General features: G+C 47.8%; 1 protein-coding gene across 1 annotated transcript in view; it reads right to left on the bottom strand.

Moving 5' to 3' along the window:
* inpp4b (inositol polyphosphate-4-phosphatase type II B) overlaps positions 1 to 20,000 on the bottom strand; it is a 100,993-nt gene that overhangs the window by 68,076 nt on the left and 12,917 nt on the right. The window contains exon 3 of the mRNA XM_083692792.1: positions 4,490 to 4,569. Within this exon, the coding sequence (XP_083548918.1) occupies positions 4,490 to 4,569 (80 nt within the window). The remainder of the gene's footprint in view (positions 1 to 4,489; positions 4,570 to 20,000) is intronic.

Below are 20,000 nucleotides of genomic sequence, written 5' to 3'. Positions count from 1 at the left end.
CAACTGGAGAGAGAGGGGTCAAGGCTGCCTGGGAGTAATGACTGTGGTAACACACACACACACACACACACACACACACACTTACCACACAAAGAAGAAGTGATTTCATATAAGCTATGCCCATACATGTACAGGTCAAAGGTCAGCTGACGTTCAAAGACATGCCAAGTGATGTAGGAAGGAGGGGGCGGCATGGGGTTGAGATTGCCGGCATGGATATACTGTACATCATGGTCAATGGCGACACACACACACACACAGCACAATTCATGGAGAAGAAGAGCTTTCAAAAAGCTTGTTGCCAGGCAGACAAGAACAAGAGCAAGCATTCCATTCTCTGTGTTGGAATGACTGAGATTTCAAAAGCCCCAGGTGGGAGAAGATTGAGGAGACACACACACACACACACACACACACACACGCACATGCACACACGCACATGCACACACGCACATTATTAATAGTATTAATACATGTTCTTGTTAGCTACAGTATCATTTGACCTTTAAACACAATTAAGTATGTCAAGCAGCATATGAGTTTGTTAATCATTTAAGCTCAACCGTGCACAGACAAAATCTCCTCATTCAATTTTGAAGGTTTGTTTGCCTTCTTTTCTGCCCCATTCTGCTCCTTAAGCAAACAAAAGCCACAATGGTTTCCATACAAGTCTCCACTGTTAAGTGGACAGTTTAACACTGCATTGCCGTATTTCATTTGAATAGACTGAAACGCCAGTCCTTTTGAATAAAACATGCCATGGTCACCACTCAAAGCTAGATTACCCACCTCAGTCAGAAGTTAGGAAGAGTGTGTGTGTGTACGTGCGTGCGTGTGTGTGTGTGTGTACGTGTGTGTGTACGTGCATGCGTGTGTGTGTGTCTGTGTGTGTGTGTGTGTGTGTGTGTGCAGGCTGGCTCTCATCATCACTTCAATAGCTTTAGGAGGCCTCAAAAGAACAGGTCTGAGCACAGGAGCGCCTTTTCACTCTCATTGAATGAGACGCTGTCAAAAACTCCTTCAGAAAAGTGACCTAAATCGCAGCTCACAGGCAACAAAAACAATTTGTGACAAGCATGTCAAGCAGGCCGACATGAAAGCGATTCGCCTGGGCTGGAGAGAGAGAAGTAAGAGAAGGAAAGAAAGGAGGGAAGAAATAGTGTCAAATGAGAGTCGTATCTTGTGAAGGCCTGAAGACTTCTCTGACTCTCTCTATATATTAGAAGTGGTCCCCTAGGAACTTTATGGAGGGGAGCGAAGGTGCACGCACACACACACACCCCCGCACCTGCAGTCAAACACCAATTTCATATATACATTTGCTCAGGGCCAACGTAAATCCACTAGCTTATTAGGTGGAGAACCTCAGTCAATGACAAGCTAAATCTGAAGGGACCAAGTTTTTCCGGCTTCGGGAAGAAAAACTAGTTCACTTTTGTTCAGTAGATAGAGAGAAAGAGAGAAAGAGAGAGAGAGAAAGAGAGAGAGAGAGAGAGAGATCAACAGTTTCAAACTGTCTTTGGTGCCCGAGTGTGAGGGTTTTCAACTGTGTTAGCGGGTGATACTTCTACTGCTCATAATGATTCACAAAGGTTTATGCGGTGTGTGTGTGTGTGGTCTTTGATATCTGTAATTTCTGGATGAGCCACCCACCAAACTGCATATTGGATGAGACAACAATCTTTAGTGTGTGTGTGTGTGTGTGTGTGTGTGTGTGTGAGAGAGAGAGAATCACAATGGGAGCAGAACAGAGAGCCAGCTCTACAAAGAAAACTCTACCACCACAACAGCATTGATGCTCCCTGTGGGAGACTGGGGTCACTTTTCTCTCTCTCTCTCTCACTCTCTCTGCTTTCCATAGAGAGAAATATAAAACAGGAACCGGGCCCATCCGCTGTCCCTAACCTTTAACCCTAACTTTTTAACCCTAACTAATTTGAAGACCTTTTTAACCTCATTTTTCTTCAGGCCAGTCAAATCCAAAATGACAAAATACTCAAACGTAATGAAAATACACATTCAAAATGCATGTAACAGAAACACGACTCATCTCCCCGCTCACCATCCATAGGCGCTCAACTACAAGATAGTACAGACCAGAGAAAAAAATACATCCATAATACATCCATGTCGTCTTCAAGGCCTGTGTTCAAACTTCACTGTGACAGAAGCACCACCACGGGCAGTGTTCCAGTTCTGATGTTCCAGACAGAACGCCAGAGTGACAACGCTGCCCGCTGCCCGTGCCCAGGGAGGCAGACGCACTGCCAGAACACACACTCAGTCAGTCTACAGTTTACTGTGTAGTCCTGTGCCCAGTCCCTGTGTCCCTGTGCCCAGTCTCTCCTCCCTCCTTTCACATTAAAGCTAACTTTTCCTAGGGTGTGTGTTCTTTTATCTCTCAACTGGGGCAGTGAGAATACCATACTCCAAAGAGTGTGTGTGTGTGTGTGTGTTTTTGTGTATTTGTGTGTGTGCGTGCGTGTGTGTGTGCGTGTGTGTGTGTGTGTGTGCATGTGTGTGTGTGTGCATGTGTGTGTGTGTGCATGTGTGTGTGTGTATGGGCAAGGAGATGGACCAAACACACTTAAGGGAATGCCTTGACTGGAGGTGTTTGTTCACAGTGCAGTGGACACACTCAGTGATGCACACACGCGCACACACACACACACACACACACCGCATAATCTCTATCCTCTTGGCAGCCCATGCTGTCAATCACGCCAGCAACGATTACGGCCAGGGACCTACCCTCACGTTGAGGAAATGAGAAAGAATAACTGAATGCAGATAAATAAAAAAATAGTAGTAAAGGAGAAATGCAGAGAAAGAGAGGGGGAGCGAGGACATGTCATGGACGCCAACTCAGACGGGGAGAGAAACACATTTGCCAAGTCAATCAGAGTTGTCTACCCAAACAGTTTTGTCTCACGTGGAAGATTGCATCCAATCCACAACCATGGAACAAGGTCAGTGATAATAGTACTGTAGTTACCATCGAAAGACTATTGGGGGCAATAGGGGGCTTTTACCTGTGCACTGTAAATAGATACTCTGAGACTTACAGAAATGGAGACATTTTCAATGCATGGTGTTTTTTTTGTTTTTTTTTGCATTTCTTTAGAAAAAAACTATTAGTTTTCACACGAAGTCCTTGTCAATATGAGATAAGGGTCAGAGAGAGAGAGGGAGAGAGAGAGGGAGAGGGAGAGAGAGAGAGGGATAGAGACAGAGAGAGAGAGAAAGAGAGAGAGAATTCTATAATGTTTTTTATCAGTCTTTTTTTTCTCTCCCCCACACCCCCCATTACCATGGGAACAAAACACTGACCTCCCAGCAATATGGTGCCATGACTGGCCACCTCTTCTTCATCTCCCTCCCTCTCTCTCTCCCCCGTTTCTCTCTCTCTCTCTCTCTCTCTCCCCCCTCTCTGTCTCTCTCTCTCTCTCTCATTTTATTCAACCTTTATTTATCCAGGTTAGTCTCATTAATATCAAATCTCTCCGAGAGAGATGGTCCAAACACACATGCATTACCAAACAAGTTCCAGACGCAGAGACACGTTACAACCATAACATGCAAAAAAAAAAAACTAATTAGACAGACACACCATCAATAAATTACTAACATAGACACGTATACAATGCAATTACACACAAACATACACTAGTCATAAATAAATCATATGTACCACCACAAGACCCTATTGACAATTACATTCCTCAGCAACTTGTAAACCAATCAACCATTTAAACCCCCCCAGGAAAACAAGATCCGGGCGTTTCAAATTAGTCTGGAACAAATTCCAAGACCTGAGTAATTAAAACGCCTTTCGTAAGAATGAGAGCGAAGCTGGTATTTCTTTTCTGACTTTCTGTATCTATCTATCTATCTATCTATCTATCTATCTATCTATCATTCTTCCTCTCTCTTTCGCTGTCTCTCCACTCCCACGCCTCTACGCCCACCTCCATCCTCAGTTACTGCGTACTACAGTTAGTTTCCCGCTGGGCCCGTCCATCCTCAGTCCATCCTCAGTCCATCCTCAGTCCATCCTCCCACACACACCATGCCTGCTAACCCGCCGCGCCCTTTAACACACCCTCTCATTGACCAGGGGTTGCTAACGTGCTAACTAATGTGTGTTATTCATGCACCAAGCGCGCTACGCCTGAAAGACACTTTGTCAACCAAGGTTCTCAGCACGGACGAATGTTCTCGGGAACACAATTGGATTTGTGCATGCAGTTGGTTCATGTTCCCTGAAGAGTCACGTTTACAGAGCATTCACAGCTGGAGAGGAAAGGACGCTAGCAATCAGGCCTAAATAAAGAAAAGAAAAGCGAAAGAAAAGCACGACCTGTGAAGGACAGGTGAGCGAGAACTGAAAGAGAAGAGAGACAGGGAGGGAGGAGGAAGAGGAGGAGGAGGAGGAGGAAGAGAGAAAGAGAGACAAAGAGAGTGAAAGAGAGAGACAATTTTCACTCACCGTAGGTTCAGGGTCAGCTGATTGTCCTTCGAGCGTAGCAGGTCACCCACGGAGAATGTGGCACTGCCGAGGAAAATGCTCTGTGGAACAACAACAAGACAACACTCAGTCAGTCAGTCAGTCAATTCGCTAGTCATTAGCATGCTAGCTTTCCAGTGCTTTTACAGGAGATTCCCACATACAATCAAGTGTCAATAGACAGTTATGAGCTCAAAGCACGCATGAAAAGGTGAACTAGGCCTACAGAGTAGAGGGCTGCATTGGAATTGGGTCCCGCGGGACCCAACGCAAATCTCGCGGGAGCGGGCGGTTTGAACTTTGCTGCGGGCGGGAACGGGCGGCTAAAAAAACACTGCGGGATCGGGAGGTAGTCTAGGCTAGCCTATAAAATTACGTGTTTTCTCCTGCGGGACGGGAGAAGACACAAAATCAATGCATCTCTATTATTGTGCGGGCAGAAATTCTCAGAGTTTTGCGGATACGGGCGGGAGTGGACATACACACTGCGGGAGCGGGCGGGAGTGTAACACGCACCCTGCGGTCGCGGCCGGTAATGGTCAGAAATTCAGTGAGAGCGGGCGGGAGCGGGATGAAGGAAACAGTCCCGTGCAGGGCTCTACTACAGAGTACCTTTGTATGGTATTCCCTTTGTATGCAGATACCAGTGAAATGCGTCATTCATTGAATCGTCACAATTATATAAAGCATTTCACAGAGACTTTATTGTAGACCCATCACTGCCCTACGATGGAAAAAGCCTCTTATTTAAAACACCATTGTCTCATCAAAACCAGGCCTAGCGTCTCTTGCCCAGTTACAAAGGGAATGCCCTGAAGGGTTTTAGACCTTGCATCACACACACACACACACACACACACACACTGCTGCCAACACCTGGACACTGCAGGCATGATGTGAATGGGGGGTGTCAGTGCAGAAGAACTGGGTCACGGTGGGAACGGAACGGAACAAGCCCATCAATAACTGAGAGAGATGGACTACACACACACAAGCCCCTGGCACGCAGTTCACAAACACACACACACACACACACACATATAACACGTGACCACATGCACGCACACACACACACACACACACACACACCCACCTTTGTTACACAGAACAAGGTGGAAGCCCGAGGTCAGGCCAAGGACATATGAGTTCAGCACAGAGCCTAAAGACAGAGTGTGTAATTACAGAGGCAAGCAACAAAGAGGCCACATCCCTCGATGTAACATTCCAACGTTAATTAAGGCCTCTGTTATTCCAGCTAATGAGAGCGACCATGGCACACCGTCTATTCAAGGTCTCGGATGATGCGTTTGATACCGGTATGGATGGCCTTCTTCAATTCCCCCCCCCCCCCCCCTCTCCTGCCTTTTCTCTCATGTAAAACACTTCATATTAGAAAAAAAAGAGCTTTTAAGCTCACAATGCTCTCTCCATGCCTTGAAAGAGACTGAGGTGGAGAATGTCGGCGAAAAAAAAAAAAAGAACACAAAGTCCTTATCTAAGACATCCGTCAGTTCATTTGGCGCTATCTTGCAAAGAATCGCTCGATATCCTTGCAGGGCAATTCTCAGTGCAACCCAGCGAACACCACAATGTCAATCGAGAAGCCACACAGGCCAACAGATATCAGCATACCCCTCCCCCGATTGGAGGGCCTGCTGCTTCCTGTCGCCATGGAAGCGGCCGTTCCACAGCCCGACGAGGGCCCTAATGGCAAGGTCAAAGGTCGGGTGTTGCCGGTGGGTACGCGTGCAGCAGTGGGGCGGAGGGGCCGAGGCACGGGAGCAACCGCTGCCATCTTTACTAAAGGGAGAAAGTGAAGACGGCCTTGTGCAAGCCAACGTCATCCGCTCTACGGCTTCTAGTTTCCATTTCATTACAGATCTGATGCTTTGTTTACTTTACATACATCAACTTCTGCCTCAGCCGACACATTATATTCTGGCAGTTTCTATTGGTCTGTCACTGCAGTAGTTCTTTCTCCTTTTCAGCTACATTCCTTCACTCTCTCTCTCTCTCTCTGCCCCTCCCTGTCTCCCCCTCCCTGTCTCCCCCTGTATCAGATAAAAAAGGCCATCCTGTCCGTTAACCTTTTCTCACAATCATTTCCTCCCCGAACCTTTTCCTGCTTCCCCACATGGAACTGCAGGCTTAGAACAACACCGTAAGCCCTGACAGCCTCCTAAAAACACACACACTCACGTACGTACGCACGCACACACACACACACGCACGTGTGCACACACACAGAGAACCATTATACTAACCTAATATGAAACGCAATCCCCTTCAATTCACACAGGACAGAAACCTGTGGAGCACAAACTGTACATTTCAGAAACACATGAGAGGGGAGCGGGGGCGGGGGGGGGGGGGGGGCGGATTCTCAAATAGGAGGTTGAATGCACCCATAGAAAACAGCTTGACATTCAGCTTGACTTGACATCCCCATTCAAATTTGAGGTTAAATAAGCGCAAAACTCAAGACACATCAGGAACCCATTGAGGGACTCCGGCACGAAGGCACAAAGCCCACGGCTTAGAGGACCATGACGCTGCCTGGCCCTGGCGTCATTACCTCCACATATATGGAGCATCCTCAGAAAATGGCCTTAGAAATCCATTCCTTAGTGTGTTTTTTATAGGGCCCTTCACACACACACACACATACACATACATAAACACACACACATAAACACACACATAAACACACACACACACACACACACACACACAGCTGACGCTCAACCAGTAATGAAACTCAGGGGACCCACGCTCTTAGACAGGATCAAAGATTCCCCGGCGTCTTACAAAAAGAAAAGAAGGTGGGGAAGAAAAAAAGAAGAGAGAGGGGGAGGGGGGGTGTGGGTGGGGGGTGAGAAGGAGACAAATGATGCTCCGCTCCCAGCATGAGGGAGGATTGATTATGATGGTCTCGCTCCGATCGCTCTCCCATTCCCTCTCTCTCCCTCTCTCCCTCATCCTCTCCCTCATCCTCTCTCTCCCTCGTCCTCTCTCCCTCTCTCCCTCATCCTCTCCCCCTCTCTCCCCCTCTCTCTCCCTCTCTCCCTCTCTCCCTCATCCTCTCCCTCTCTCCCTCTCTCCCTCGTTCATTGTGGCAGGTTCAGGCCGATCGCAGGTTCAGGGGTGAAGAGAAACTTTTGATCTATGCTCTCCTCGCCTGTGCTTCTAAAAAGGCGACTGTGACTCGCCAAACCGCTCACTCTCACACACACACACACACACGCACACACACACAGGAAATAGACACGCAGTCTAACCACAGACTTCTCGTTAATATTGTCACCCACTTTCCACTTTCAGACCGAAACAGACAGACACACACACACACACGCACACGTTCAGACACACACACAGACACACGCACGCACAGACACACAGACAGACACACACTCACACAGACACACACATACAGTATACACACATGCATACAGTACATACAAACACACAGACACACACGCACAGACACATGCACACACACACAAAAGTCATTTGTCAACAGCAAAGCCATCTTTTCATACACTTTGCCTGCCTTATAACACACCTTATAACACACCTTAAAACACACGTCCATTGCCATGCCAAGGTTGTCTTGTTTGCCTATAACGTCCCCAGTGGTAAATGGTCCACCTTCGACCGTGCCTCCATTGATTTTCCTATGCTCTGGGTGAGGGTGAGTTCATAATCTCACACACACGTACAGTATACACACACAGTACACACACACACACACACACACACACACAGTATACACACACAGTACACACACACACACACAGTACACACACACACACACAGTACATAGAAACACACACACACAGTACATAGAAACACACACAGTATACACACATGAATACAGTACATACAAACACACACATACATAAACACACACACACACGAATACAGTACATACAAACACACACAAACACACACACACACGAGTACTGTCCATACAAACACACACACACACAGTATACACACATGAATACAGTACATACAAACACGCAACACACAGTACACACACATGAATACAATACGTACAAACACACACACACACACACACACACACACACATGAATACAGTACATACAAACACGCAACACACAGTACACACACATGAATACAATACGTACAAACACACACACACACACGAATACAACACACACACACACACACACACAGTACATACAAACACACACAGTACACACACATGAATACAATACATACAAACACACACACACACACACACACACACACACACACACACACACACACACACACACACAGTACACACACATGAATACAGTACATACAAACAAACACACACACACACAACTGGGTGAGCCTGCAGCAGAGTGATGCGCATTCATACGTACCCTCTTAAACTAATGACGCTCTGCGTTCAACGCATCAATGACACTTTTCACACATGATAGCCACAGTTTGCTGTATTAGTCCTGTTTGAATGGTAGCGTGTCGTAGTGTCGTAGTGTAGCCGTGTGTTCAATATGTGGAAGACGTACTGTACTGTGTCATGTAATTATGCTCCTGTGAAATGACTCATTTCCGGGGACTGATTAAGCTGTCATGCATATGTATATATATGATACCGACACACACACAGTGAAAGTCAAGCTATAGAACTACCGGTATGCAGACACATAGAACTGCCAAGCACAACTACCATTCATTCTCACACACACACACACACACATGCACGCACGCACACACACACACACGACCAAGCACAACTACTGTATATTCACACACACATACACACACACACCATTCTTGAAGCCAAGAGGAAGCCGACTTACAGTCCCACAGTATGGCGCGCAGTCCTGCCCAGCGAGGAACAGAGAGAACGAGAGAGAGACAGAGAGAGAGAGAGAGAGAGAGAGAGAGAGCTGGAGGTAGAGATCCAGGGAGCCCCTCTACTCACAGAGCACCTCAACGACCCTCCTTCATATCCTCCTCACACTCTGTGGTACTCTGCTGTGGAGACGCTGCTGAAGCTCTATCTGCCCTGCTCCTCCTCTCTCCGGTGGCATCACGCACACACACACGCAGCACACGCGCTCACGTTCACACGCACACACACACACACACACACACAGCCTCGCTCAAACAGCGGCAGCGGTACATACAGTCCGTGAGGAGTCTCGGGACAGACCAGAGTGAGCTACTGCTGCTACTGCCGCTGCTGTTGTGGCTGCTTGCCAAGGGAGGGAGGGAGGGAGGGAGGGAGGGAGGGAGGTAGAAAGAGAGGAGGGGGCAAGGAGAGAGCAAATGAGAGTATGCGAGGGAGATTGAGAGGGAGGAAGAGAGAGAGAGAAAGAAAGAAAGAAAGAAAGAGGAGAGAGAGGGAGAGAAAGAAAGAGAGGAGAGTGAGGGAAAGAGAGAGAGAGAGCGCAACAGAGGGAGGGAGAAAGAGGGGAGGAGGCAGAGAGAGCGCAAATGAGAATATGCAAGGGAGACAGAGTGGGGAAAAGACAGAGAGAGAGAGAAAGAAAGAAAGAAAGAGGAGAGGACAGTGAGAGAGAGAGAGAGAGAGAGAGAGAGAGGTAGAGAGAGAGGGAGGGAGGGAGGGAGGGATCACAAGTCCCACATCTTGTCTGCAGCCTGTGACTCAGATAGCCCAGGGGGAAAATCACTTATTATGGCTACTTGAATTAACCAACAGTCCTGTCCACTCTGTCTGGCGCACAGCCAAGAGTGTGACACACACACGCACGCATGCGCGCACACACACACACACGCACACACGCACACACACACACAGCCGCACGCACACACACACACGCAGGCTCAGGCACACATACACACACACACACACACGCATGCACGCACACACACACACAACAACAGTCTTATAGAACTTACATTGGATGGATAAACACACAGACACACACACACACAGACAAACACATACACATCCTGTTGTGTCAAATAAATGACACTGTTTTAGGATTATTACTTATCTCTGTCCAACCATGGGTTTAAACCGGGTCTAATTGACCGTGTTCACACTGGGAATCAATCATTCACCCGGAACAAAAGACAGATACTCCAGCAGAGCTTATCATCTCACACAGGTAAGCAGCCAGACCACCACCCAACGCCAGATGGGTTGTGTGTGTGTGTGTGTGTGTTTGTGCATGTGTCTCTTCTTAAAAGAGCACTGACTCAGCTTTAAAAATAGAAGCTTCCAGCTCCGATAGAGACAGGGTCATTGAGAGTTCAGCGTGAAACCTCACGGGGGGGGGGGGGGGGCAGGGGTGGTGGTGGGGGGTTGGGAGGGGGGGGTGGGTGGTGGTGGAGGGGGGAGTTTTGGGCTTTAAACTTTAAAAGGCTACTGCTCTGACAGATGTCTTCTACTGCAGTGGTTCATGTTAGTGGCCAGAAAAGAAGAAAGGAGCAAACAAAGAGATAGTAGAGAGAGAGAGAGAGAGAGAGAGAGAGAGACAGGGTTGTGGGACTGTTCAATGGAAGCTGGGACAGGACACACACCAACATACTGCATCCAACAAAGACGGACAGATGGAGACAGTCTTTCATTCTTTCTCTCTCTCTCTCTTTCTTTCTCACACACACACCCTCTCTCTCTCTCACAATCACACACCATCACACACACACACCCTCTCTCTCTCACACACAATCACACACACATGTGCACACACACACCCTCTCTCTCTCTCACACACAATCACACACACATGCGCACACACACACACCCTCTCTCTCTCTCACAATCACACACAAGCGCACACACACACACCCTCTCTCTCTCTCACAATCACACACAATCACACACATGCGCACACACACACACCACTCTCTCCCACTCTCTCTCTCACATGTTCACACACAAGCACACTTTCTCCCTCACACATACGCACACACATTCACATGCACACACAGTCACACAGGGTCTCACACACACACACACACACACACACACACTTTCTCACACACACACTTTCTCCCTCACACACACTTCACACAGTCACACGGTCACACAGGGTCTCACACACACACACACACACACACAGAGTGAGGAGCTGAGAGGAGAGGAGGGGTGTGTCACACATGGGCGAATCCGTTTCTCTGCCCTGGGCTCAGTGTGTCCTCATGTCCCCTTTCCTCTCTCCATAACAGGTCAGCAGACACACTGAACCCTCCTCCCTTCCCTTCCCTGTCCCACTCCCAGTCCCTATCCTCATCACCATGGTTACATAACTACAGGCTTACATCACCAGGACAACCCAAGTGTGAATGCCATCTTCCGCCTCTTTTAGGAATCTTGGGAATGGCCTGGTACTCACTGTACTGTAAACACACACACACACACACACGCACGCACACACACACACACACACACACGCTCGCATACACACACGCCAAAACTGATTTGGGATCTGTCTCTGCAATGTACGTGTCTCTGAGTCTTGGCTCTGATCTAGAGTCAACAGGCTGTACTGCATCCTGAGGTTTTTCCCTGACCATGTCATCTGACCAGGAAAACCCCAGGGCCCTGCCAAGTGCTTAGGACCATGGTTGCGTCGGTGGTCCTGGGTCAGAGTGAGGAGGCGAGGAGAGTCACCTGGTCTTCCTACCACTGACCCGGGACCAGTTTGTTGACTTGCTGTGTTGCTGTCTGCTGACAGACGGGCCTGTCAGTCTCTTTGATGCCTTAAGTCATTTCTGCTACTTGCTACTGACTTGTCCAAAACACACTTATGGCTTATCAATCTTTTAACTTTGTTTTAGCTATGAAACACATCAAAGACGAGCTGGGACACCATCTGCATGGCAAAGTTTGTGTAATCATTTCGACGAGCCAGCCCCCGTGTTAAAAATAGCAGATGAAGCAAAGATGGGATGCCTTTTGGGTCTGGTTCTGAAAAGGAAGACGGAACTTTCATCTTTTCTGCAGCATTTAGGTTATTGGGTAGGATGGTAGGAAGCTGATAAGACACACACACACACACACACACACACACACACACACACACACACACACACACACACACACACACACACACACACACACACACACACACACACACACACACACACACACACACACACACACACACAGCAGCTTTCAAGGATTAAATAATAATTTCCTAAACATGTAGACGAAAGAAGTCAGTCTAAATTCCTAGCGGATCAATACACACATCAAACACTAACAGAGAAAAAATCAATGCAAGAGAACAGCACCAGTGACATGAAAGACGCCATAAAACACAGAAACCACAGCGAGACGCAGGAATATGGAAATTGACCACAAACAAACACTTCAGTGATTTCAGTGTTATATGCAGAAACATGGAGGCACTCACTGCAATGTAAGTGGCTTTGGATAAAAGTGTCAGCTAAGTGACATATACAGATATATTACTTTATCTTATGGTCAAATGTTAAAATGCACATCTGTCAACGTTAAGTGGATGTTTATGGTGAAATTGCTCATGACAGCCACTTTACGCGACAGACGCATCTATTCTGTGGCAGAAACACAGAGTGAGGCAGGTTCCCAGGTATTATCCTGTCTTATTAAAAGTGTGACACTGGCTCATCTCTCCACCGGCTCATCTCTCCACTGGCTCATCTCTCCACCGGCTCATCTCTCCACCGGCTCATCCCCGCACGCTCTCGGAAGATCAACCAACCAATGCATTCTGGGAACTTATTACTGTTTCCTCTCATTGCGCATTCCAAAACAAAGAACCGGGACGCAAAGGAGTCACAACATTGTCTACAGTACGCCTGCAAAAAGGAGGGAGATACGGAGGAGGGCGATACGGAGGAGGGAGGTACGGTTGTGTTTTGAAGCCATCTCTCTGTTACTATCGCTACAAGATAATGACATCTTGAAAAATGCAGGGTCTATCACTATCTGACAGGGACAAATGAGCAACTGAAAATGACAGCTGCCTCAACCAAAACTGAACACTATACACTTTTTGGCACCAGCAGGCACCCTTCCTTCCTTCGGAGGCTCCAGTTATGATATAGTAGGAGTCAGAGAGGACATTGGTCCCCCTGTGGGCCAGGAACAAGGTAAATACTAAAACAGTAGATTGCAGAGCAAGAGAGAGAGAGAGAGAGAGAGAGAAAAAGGAAGAGAGAGAGAGAGACAGAGAGAGAGAGAGAGAGACAGAGAGAGAGAGAGAGAGACAGAGAGAGAGAGAAAAAGGAAGAGAGAGAGAGAGACAGAGAGAGAGAGAGAGAGAGCGAGAGAGAGAGAAAGGGTGAGAGAGAGAGAGACCCCCTTCAGGGAAAACTAATAAACTACCGGCATATATTGTGATAAATGGTGCTTCTTTTATGATCCTTTTACTGGCGTTTACAGAGTATATCCATAGCACTATAGGACAGGTTTCCAGGAAATGCATGGGCTCCGTTCAGGCAGAGAGAAATTGCACACACGAGCGCGCACACACACACACACACGCTCATTCCACAGCCTGTCCACACATGACCCCGAAGCATGACACCTATTTCAACCATTGTATCACTAATACACACCTCCTCCCCTCCCCTCCTCCCTCCCTCCCCCCTTCTCTTACCTCACTCCCCCTGCTGCCACTGAACCAAGGGCAGCAGCAGCAGCAGCAAGCTCGGGCCATGCTCCCTTCGGCTCGCGCACTCTCACACCAACATGCAGGGACACGGCCCGGGGAACAAACCTCCAGAGAGGAGGAGGCTGGAAGGTCGGTTGGTACTCTGTATACGTCCCCAGAGCTAAACCATTCAGCTGTAGCAGAAAGCACCAGGCATTGAAAAGTACAGTAGGCCCCCCTCTCTCCTCACAGATAGACCTCTGGGCTGAAACGCAGCCCGACTCCGGTGCTCCGTGCTGGGGGAAAGCACCTTCCAGACACCCCCCCCCCTTCGCTGTGGTTCCAGTCCATAAAGTGTAATCACTAATCCCACTGCAGACTACCGTAGGTGATAAAGAAAAAAGCACAAAGGCTCCCCCTCTCCCTTCAGTCACAGCGAGTAAAACACACCCTGTTACACACAGGGGTACACAGACTGCAGCAGGCACAGTCGATCCCCCGTGCAAATCCGTTGCATCACCTCCCAATGCAAACAACAGAACCTCCACGACTCAGCACAAGCCCTGACTAAGAGCAGTCTGACTCTGTTGTTACCACCGTCAGTCGAGGTCACGTGACTCAATTTATTTTGCAAGTGTTGCATAGCACCTGGAGACGGGGGTGGAGAGAAGTCTTTATCAGCTGTTATCAAGATGCGGACTTAGTTAGCTAGCTTCCCTTTTACACAGAGCTCTCTTATGAGAGCAGACAACTCTGTAATGGGAAGTGATGCACCCGGTCGCTCTGCCGCTTCTAAAAACATCCACCTCTTCTTGAGATAGATACACACACGCTTCCTGCCTGCTAAACTGAGGCCTCAATCTAGCCTCATCTGATGCAGAACAGACACACAGCTGTCGAATAGACAGTGTCTGACATGAATACAGGGAACTGCCATACCTCTACAGTGTTAGTAATAGTACAGCCCCCCAACCCCCCCCCCCCCCTCCCCGAGTCACACCAAACGATCAGAAAACAGACACAAACGTATACGCATGAAATCACGATCCGATTTGATCCGTGAAATTTCGGCCATGAACTCAACGCGAAACCTCGTTTTCTAAACGGCTAAACCGACGGACGGAATGTTGAAAGTTCAACTCTTTGTCCGTAAATAAACTGCCAAAACGTAATACATGGACACGGACAGACCCTGGCCATCTCCGTTGTCCGTCAACGGACAACTCCCACAGAGAAACCAATTGGTTCAATTCGTAAATAACCGACAGAGCGGTCTGGTGTGGCCGAGTCCAAAAGTGACAACAGCACGCTACACGCTAGCTCCCTTTCCAAATGACTGGGAAGGAAAGCTAAAAGCTACGCTACACGATCTGACCTGGCAGCTAGAGAGAATGCGCTAACTCAGGCCTGAAACTGTTAGCAGCCCCCATCAGGGACAGGCTACAGGGCTCCTCTGAAGCTAAGTGGCTGGGATCAAAGCATTGACGGCTTTCCCTGTGAAGTTTAGGGAGACAATTACAGAGATCAATGGTCCGGTACCGAGGTGGTGCCCAGACAGGCCCGTCAAGACTGTGGTTCACGCATCATCGGTTGTGGAGGGTCTGTTCTTAATGGCCCGTGTGGCAGATCAGGGGTTTGGGCTGAACCGGGAGCGTTGTGTGTGTATCATGTTGAAGGGTAACCGAGTTAGTATCAATCGGGGACGTGGAGCTCAAGGTCAAAAACAACAATATAGAAGGATCACTGGTGTGTGATGTGTGATAGTCCAGTTGTTGTGTGTGTACACACAGGACAGTATAGGCCACAGGGCGGTGTGGGAGTCAGTGCGCAGATGAGGGGAAATATTGAGCACTGGGAGTATTTCAAAAAGCACTGCCATGAATGCCTGCGAGTGGGCTGTGTGTGTGTGTGTGTGTGTGTGTGTGTGTGTGTGTTTGTGTGAGACAGCGCGTGAGGGTTGGTGGGGGGATTCCCACAGCACTTCTGACTAACACTCACACTGCTAATTGCGGTTCGGCGGGCATGGAGGGCAGTGTGTGTGTGTGTGGGTGTGTGTGTGTGTGTGTGTGTGTGTGTGTGGCGTTGTGTTGCGTTGCTCAGAGCTATCTGTTAATAGCATCATTAGCGGTGGTCAATGCAAGGGCGGCCCTGGTATATCTGCCTGCAGGGCAGCTCATTTTAAACGTATACAGTAGCGTGTGTGTGTGTGTGTGTGTATCGCACTGACTGTTCAGGAGGTGAGCTGTGATCAAGTGAAACATGCCCTGCCACACACACACACACACTCTCATTGTGTAGGAGTTTCCACTGTGGACCGAAATGCACCGCTGTTCTTCTCTCCTGGGAGCATTTTAATGATACTTCCCCCGTAGCACTGCAAATGTAGGTCTCTAAAAAGACACACACACACCCCAACTGGACGTTGTAAACAGAACCGGAGGGAGAGACAGTTGGTTGGCTAGGCTGTGTGTGTGTGTGTGTGTGTGTGTGTGTGTGTGTGTGTGTGTGTGTGTGTGTGTGCGCGCGCGCATTTGGAGAAGATTGAGACGGGCGTATGTGAAGGTTGTTTTGGAGAGGATGACGAGGTTTGGTGTGTGTGTATGTGTGTGTGTGTGTGTGTGCGTGTGTGTGTGTGTGTGTGTGTGTGGAGAGCAACAGTGGGTAGACTACGCTGCGTAGCCACTAGCTATTGTTGTACCACAGAGTTAGATCCCGCTCTCAGATCGGTCTCCGAACGGCTTATTTTCCAGTCGATGTTAACACTGCCGACAAGGTTGAACTAAATATGCTATTTATGTGAAAGTAGAATCTGTACTCGGTGGGTGGAGAGATAAAGCGTGAATACATTCTGGGAATTGAGCCTTTTTTGTTGTATGTGTGCCGTGCTCATGAATAGTGCATGAGGGCCCTCTTCAAAAACCACGCCGATAAGATCAAAACAAATGTGTTTGTATTTCCTGCGGGGAGGAATGATGCTTTAAGATGTTTAATGGCTTCCCAACTCTCTCGAGGACCTCGCAGAGAGGAAATGATGTAGGCTGACTTCTGATTATCACATAATTCAATCTGCTCAAACAGAACAGAAACAACAAAGCAACAAGGACCGCTTTCTCTCTCTCTCTCTCTCTCTTTCTGACTGAAAGAGAGAAAAAAAGACAATTCATTAGAGAAAAAAAAAAGCTGTAAAGAAAAGAAAATGTGACAGTATGAGCTACTGAAGCCTTGAATTCCCTGTAGATGAACTCATGTCCTTGGCGAGGTCCTTCATGTGAGGAAAGCACGTACTCTGTGTGATATTTACGTCTACAAAAAAAAAAAAAAGGGGGGGGACTTCTGCAACTTCATGGATGGTTTGCAACTTGATTCATGGATGGTTTGATGTGCACATCTGAAACACACATCACAGACTGTCTGTATGAGCCGCCATGAACCACTGTTTTATAACCATTGTTGTCTCTAGTGGTTTTCTCCATGTGTTCACATAAGCACACACACACACACACACACAAACCCACCCACGCAGACACTACACACACACACTGGCATGCATGAACACACACGCACTACACACACACACGCAGACACGCACACACAAACTACAGACACACACACACACACACACACACACACTCCCTCTCTATACCAGACCCAGGCGGCTGGCAAGCTTGCTCGTGGCTCGGTTAGTGACAGAAAGTCACAGTCACACACTGCCAACTCACATCAGCGCTTTCCACCCGCGCCCCTCTCAGAGGAAACCATTACCACGCAGAAACACTGAAGAAACGCAGCAAGCAGCGGGCAGAAGGAGGGGGGGGTTTTCTCAAGCCCCCCGCCTGAAAAATATAACTTACAACCAAGCTACTTTCCCCAGGAACAGATTAGTGTCAGCCAAGCGTCTAATTCACCTGTGGCCCAGTAATTAATTTGGCTGATAATCTGCTACCGCAGGTGACACTCCACCTGATATGATGGTCTGGGAGGGGCCGGGGGGGGAGGGGGGGGGGGGGGGGGGGGGTTAAGGTGGCAGTGGTGTGTGTGAGTGAGTGAGTGGGGAGGGAGGGGTTATTTAATAACATTTCCAAATGAAAAATGCATTATGAAATTGATCTGGAGAAATCCCATTTGGAGGAGATTGGGATGGGCTTATGTGAAGGTTTTTTTGGAGGATGATGGGGTTTGGTGTGTGTGTGTGTGCGTGTGTGTGTGCGCGCGCGCTCCGTGAGTTGCTCCTCAGCGTTGAGAAGAGTCGGCTCTTCAACATGCCTACAGTTGCAACGTCTTCTCGGTTCCGATTTTCTTGGCTGGGTTTAACGGGGTACGCATTCATCCAAGGCCAGTTTACCGCCCCCACCCACCCCGCCACCACACTGAACCCACGGTAGCTGGACATTTTCCGACGACGACTGCGAATGTTCACCGTGTGAAAATCAGTCAAGGGAGTTGTTTCAACGGGTGTGGAGAGGACGATTGTACTGGGACATTATCGTCGCGTTCCGTCACCGACAAGCTGCAGACGGTTGTGCAACATTGAACATGATGTTGTGGGATGCTGAGTGTCAGGCGCTGACAGAGCTTTTCACACTCCTGAGTTATTTCAAAAGTGTTTTCCTCCACTCTCTGTGTGATATTTCTTCGGTTTGAAAATGTTGTGTTGTGTTGTACAGTACAAGGACCGTGGCAGGACGTAAGCGGCATCACAGGGAGAAAGCTCTGGCTTTAATACAACTGTATGAGTTATTCTTTATTTTTTTCCTTTTACGTTTTTGCTCTCCTTGGTTCAAGGACAGTTATTTATTCCTAGTTGTCAAATCTCTGTACTGACGTCAACCCTTATACAAGTGTGTAATTACACTTGTATTAGTGTTGAAGCCAGACAAGCCAAACCTCTCGATGAGAGATTTGGTCTTCATAAGAAAAGGCAGCAGGAGAGAATGTTCAGAGCATTCCAGACATTCCAATGTTGTTGTTTTTTGGTCATATCTGTGCTTGAGGGGACAGTAAAGGGGCACTTTTCATTTGCCGTGTTACAGCTACAGTATCAGACTTATAAAGAGCCATTCTCAATGGATAAAATGATTTTGCAACGAGAATTTGTCCTTGGCCCTTTTTAAAAGCTTTATATGAAGGAAGGTTTTTAAAGGTTGCCATTTCATCCATCTGTTACGTTAGACGGCCATCTCCTTCTCAGTGATGAGGTGGGTGTGTAAACTGTCGCCACAATAAACGTATAATATAGTACTGTATATTCTAACATATCATTACAGAAACCACATCACAAAATATACTGCATATACACACACAAACATACATACAGTATATGTACAGTATATGTATATATATATACACTGTATGTGTGTGTGTGTGTGTGTGTGTGTGTGTGTGTATATGCAGCATATTTTGTAATGTGATTGCTGTAATGATAGGCAAAAGTCGTCTCAAACTGGTTTCATGAACATGACAATGAGTTCAGTGTTCTTCAGTGGCCTTCCCAGCCACCGGATCTGAATCCAATAGAACACCTTTGGGATGTGGAAGAACGGGAGATTCACAGCTTGAAAGTGCACCTGGAAAAATCGCAGGAATTGCGTGATGCAATCATGGCATCATGGACCGGAATGTCAAAGGAATGTTTCCAACATCTTGTGGAATCAACGCCATGAAGAATTGAGGCTGTTTTGAGAGCAAAGAGAGGCCCTACCCAGTATTAGTATAGTTTTCCTAATAAAGTGTTCGGTGAGTGTATGTATATATCTACATATAATACATCAGTCCAGATGTCACAATACATATAATATACGCCATTTAGCGGACGCTTTTATCCAAAGCGACTTACATTGCAGTGAGTGCATACATTTCAGTATATATGGTCCCAGCAGGAATCAAACCCACAACCTGAGCGTTGT

The sequence above is a fragment of the Argentina silus genome (assembly GCF_951799395.1).
Source record: "Argentina silus genome assembly, chromosome: 21".
In the NCBI taxonomy this organism is placed as follows: domain Eukaryota; kingdom Metazoa; phylum Chordata; class Actinopteri; order Argentiniformes; family Argentinidae; genus Argentina; species Argentina silus.
Note: the sequence above shows the minus strand (reverse complement) of the source record. Positions and strands in the feature narration are given on the sequence as shown.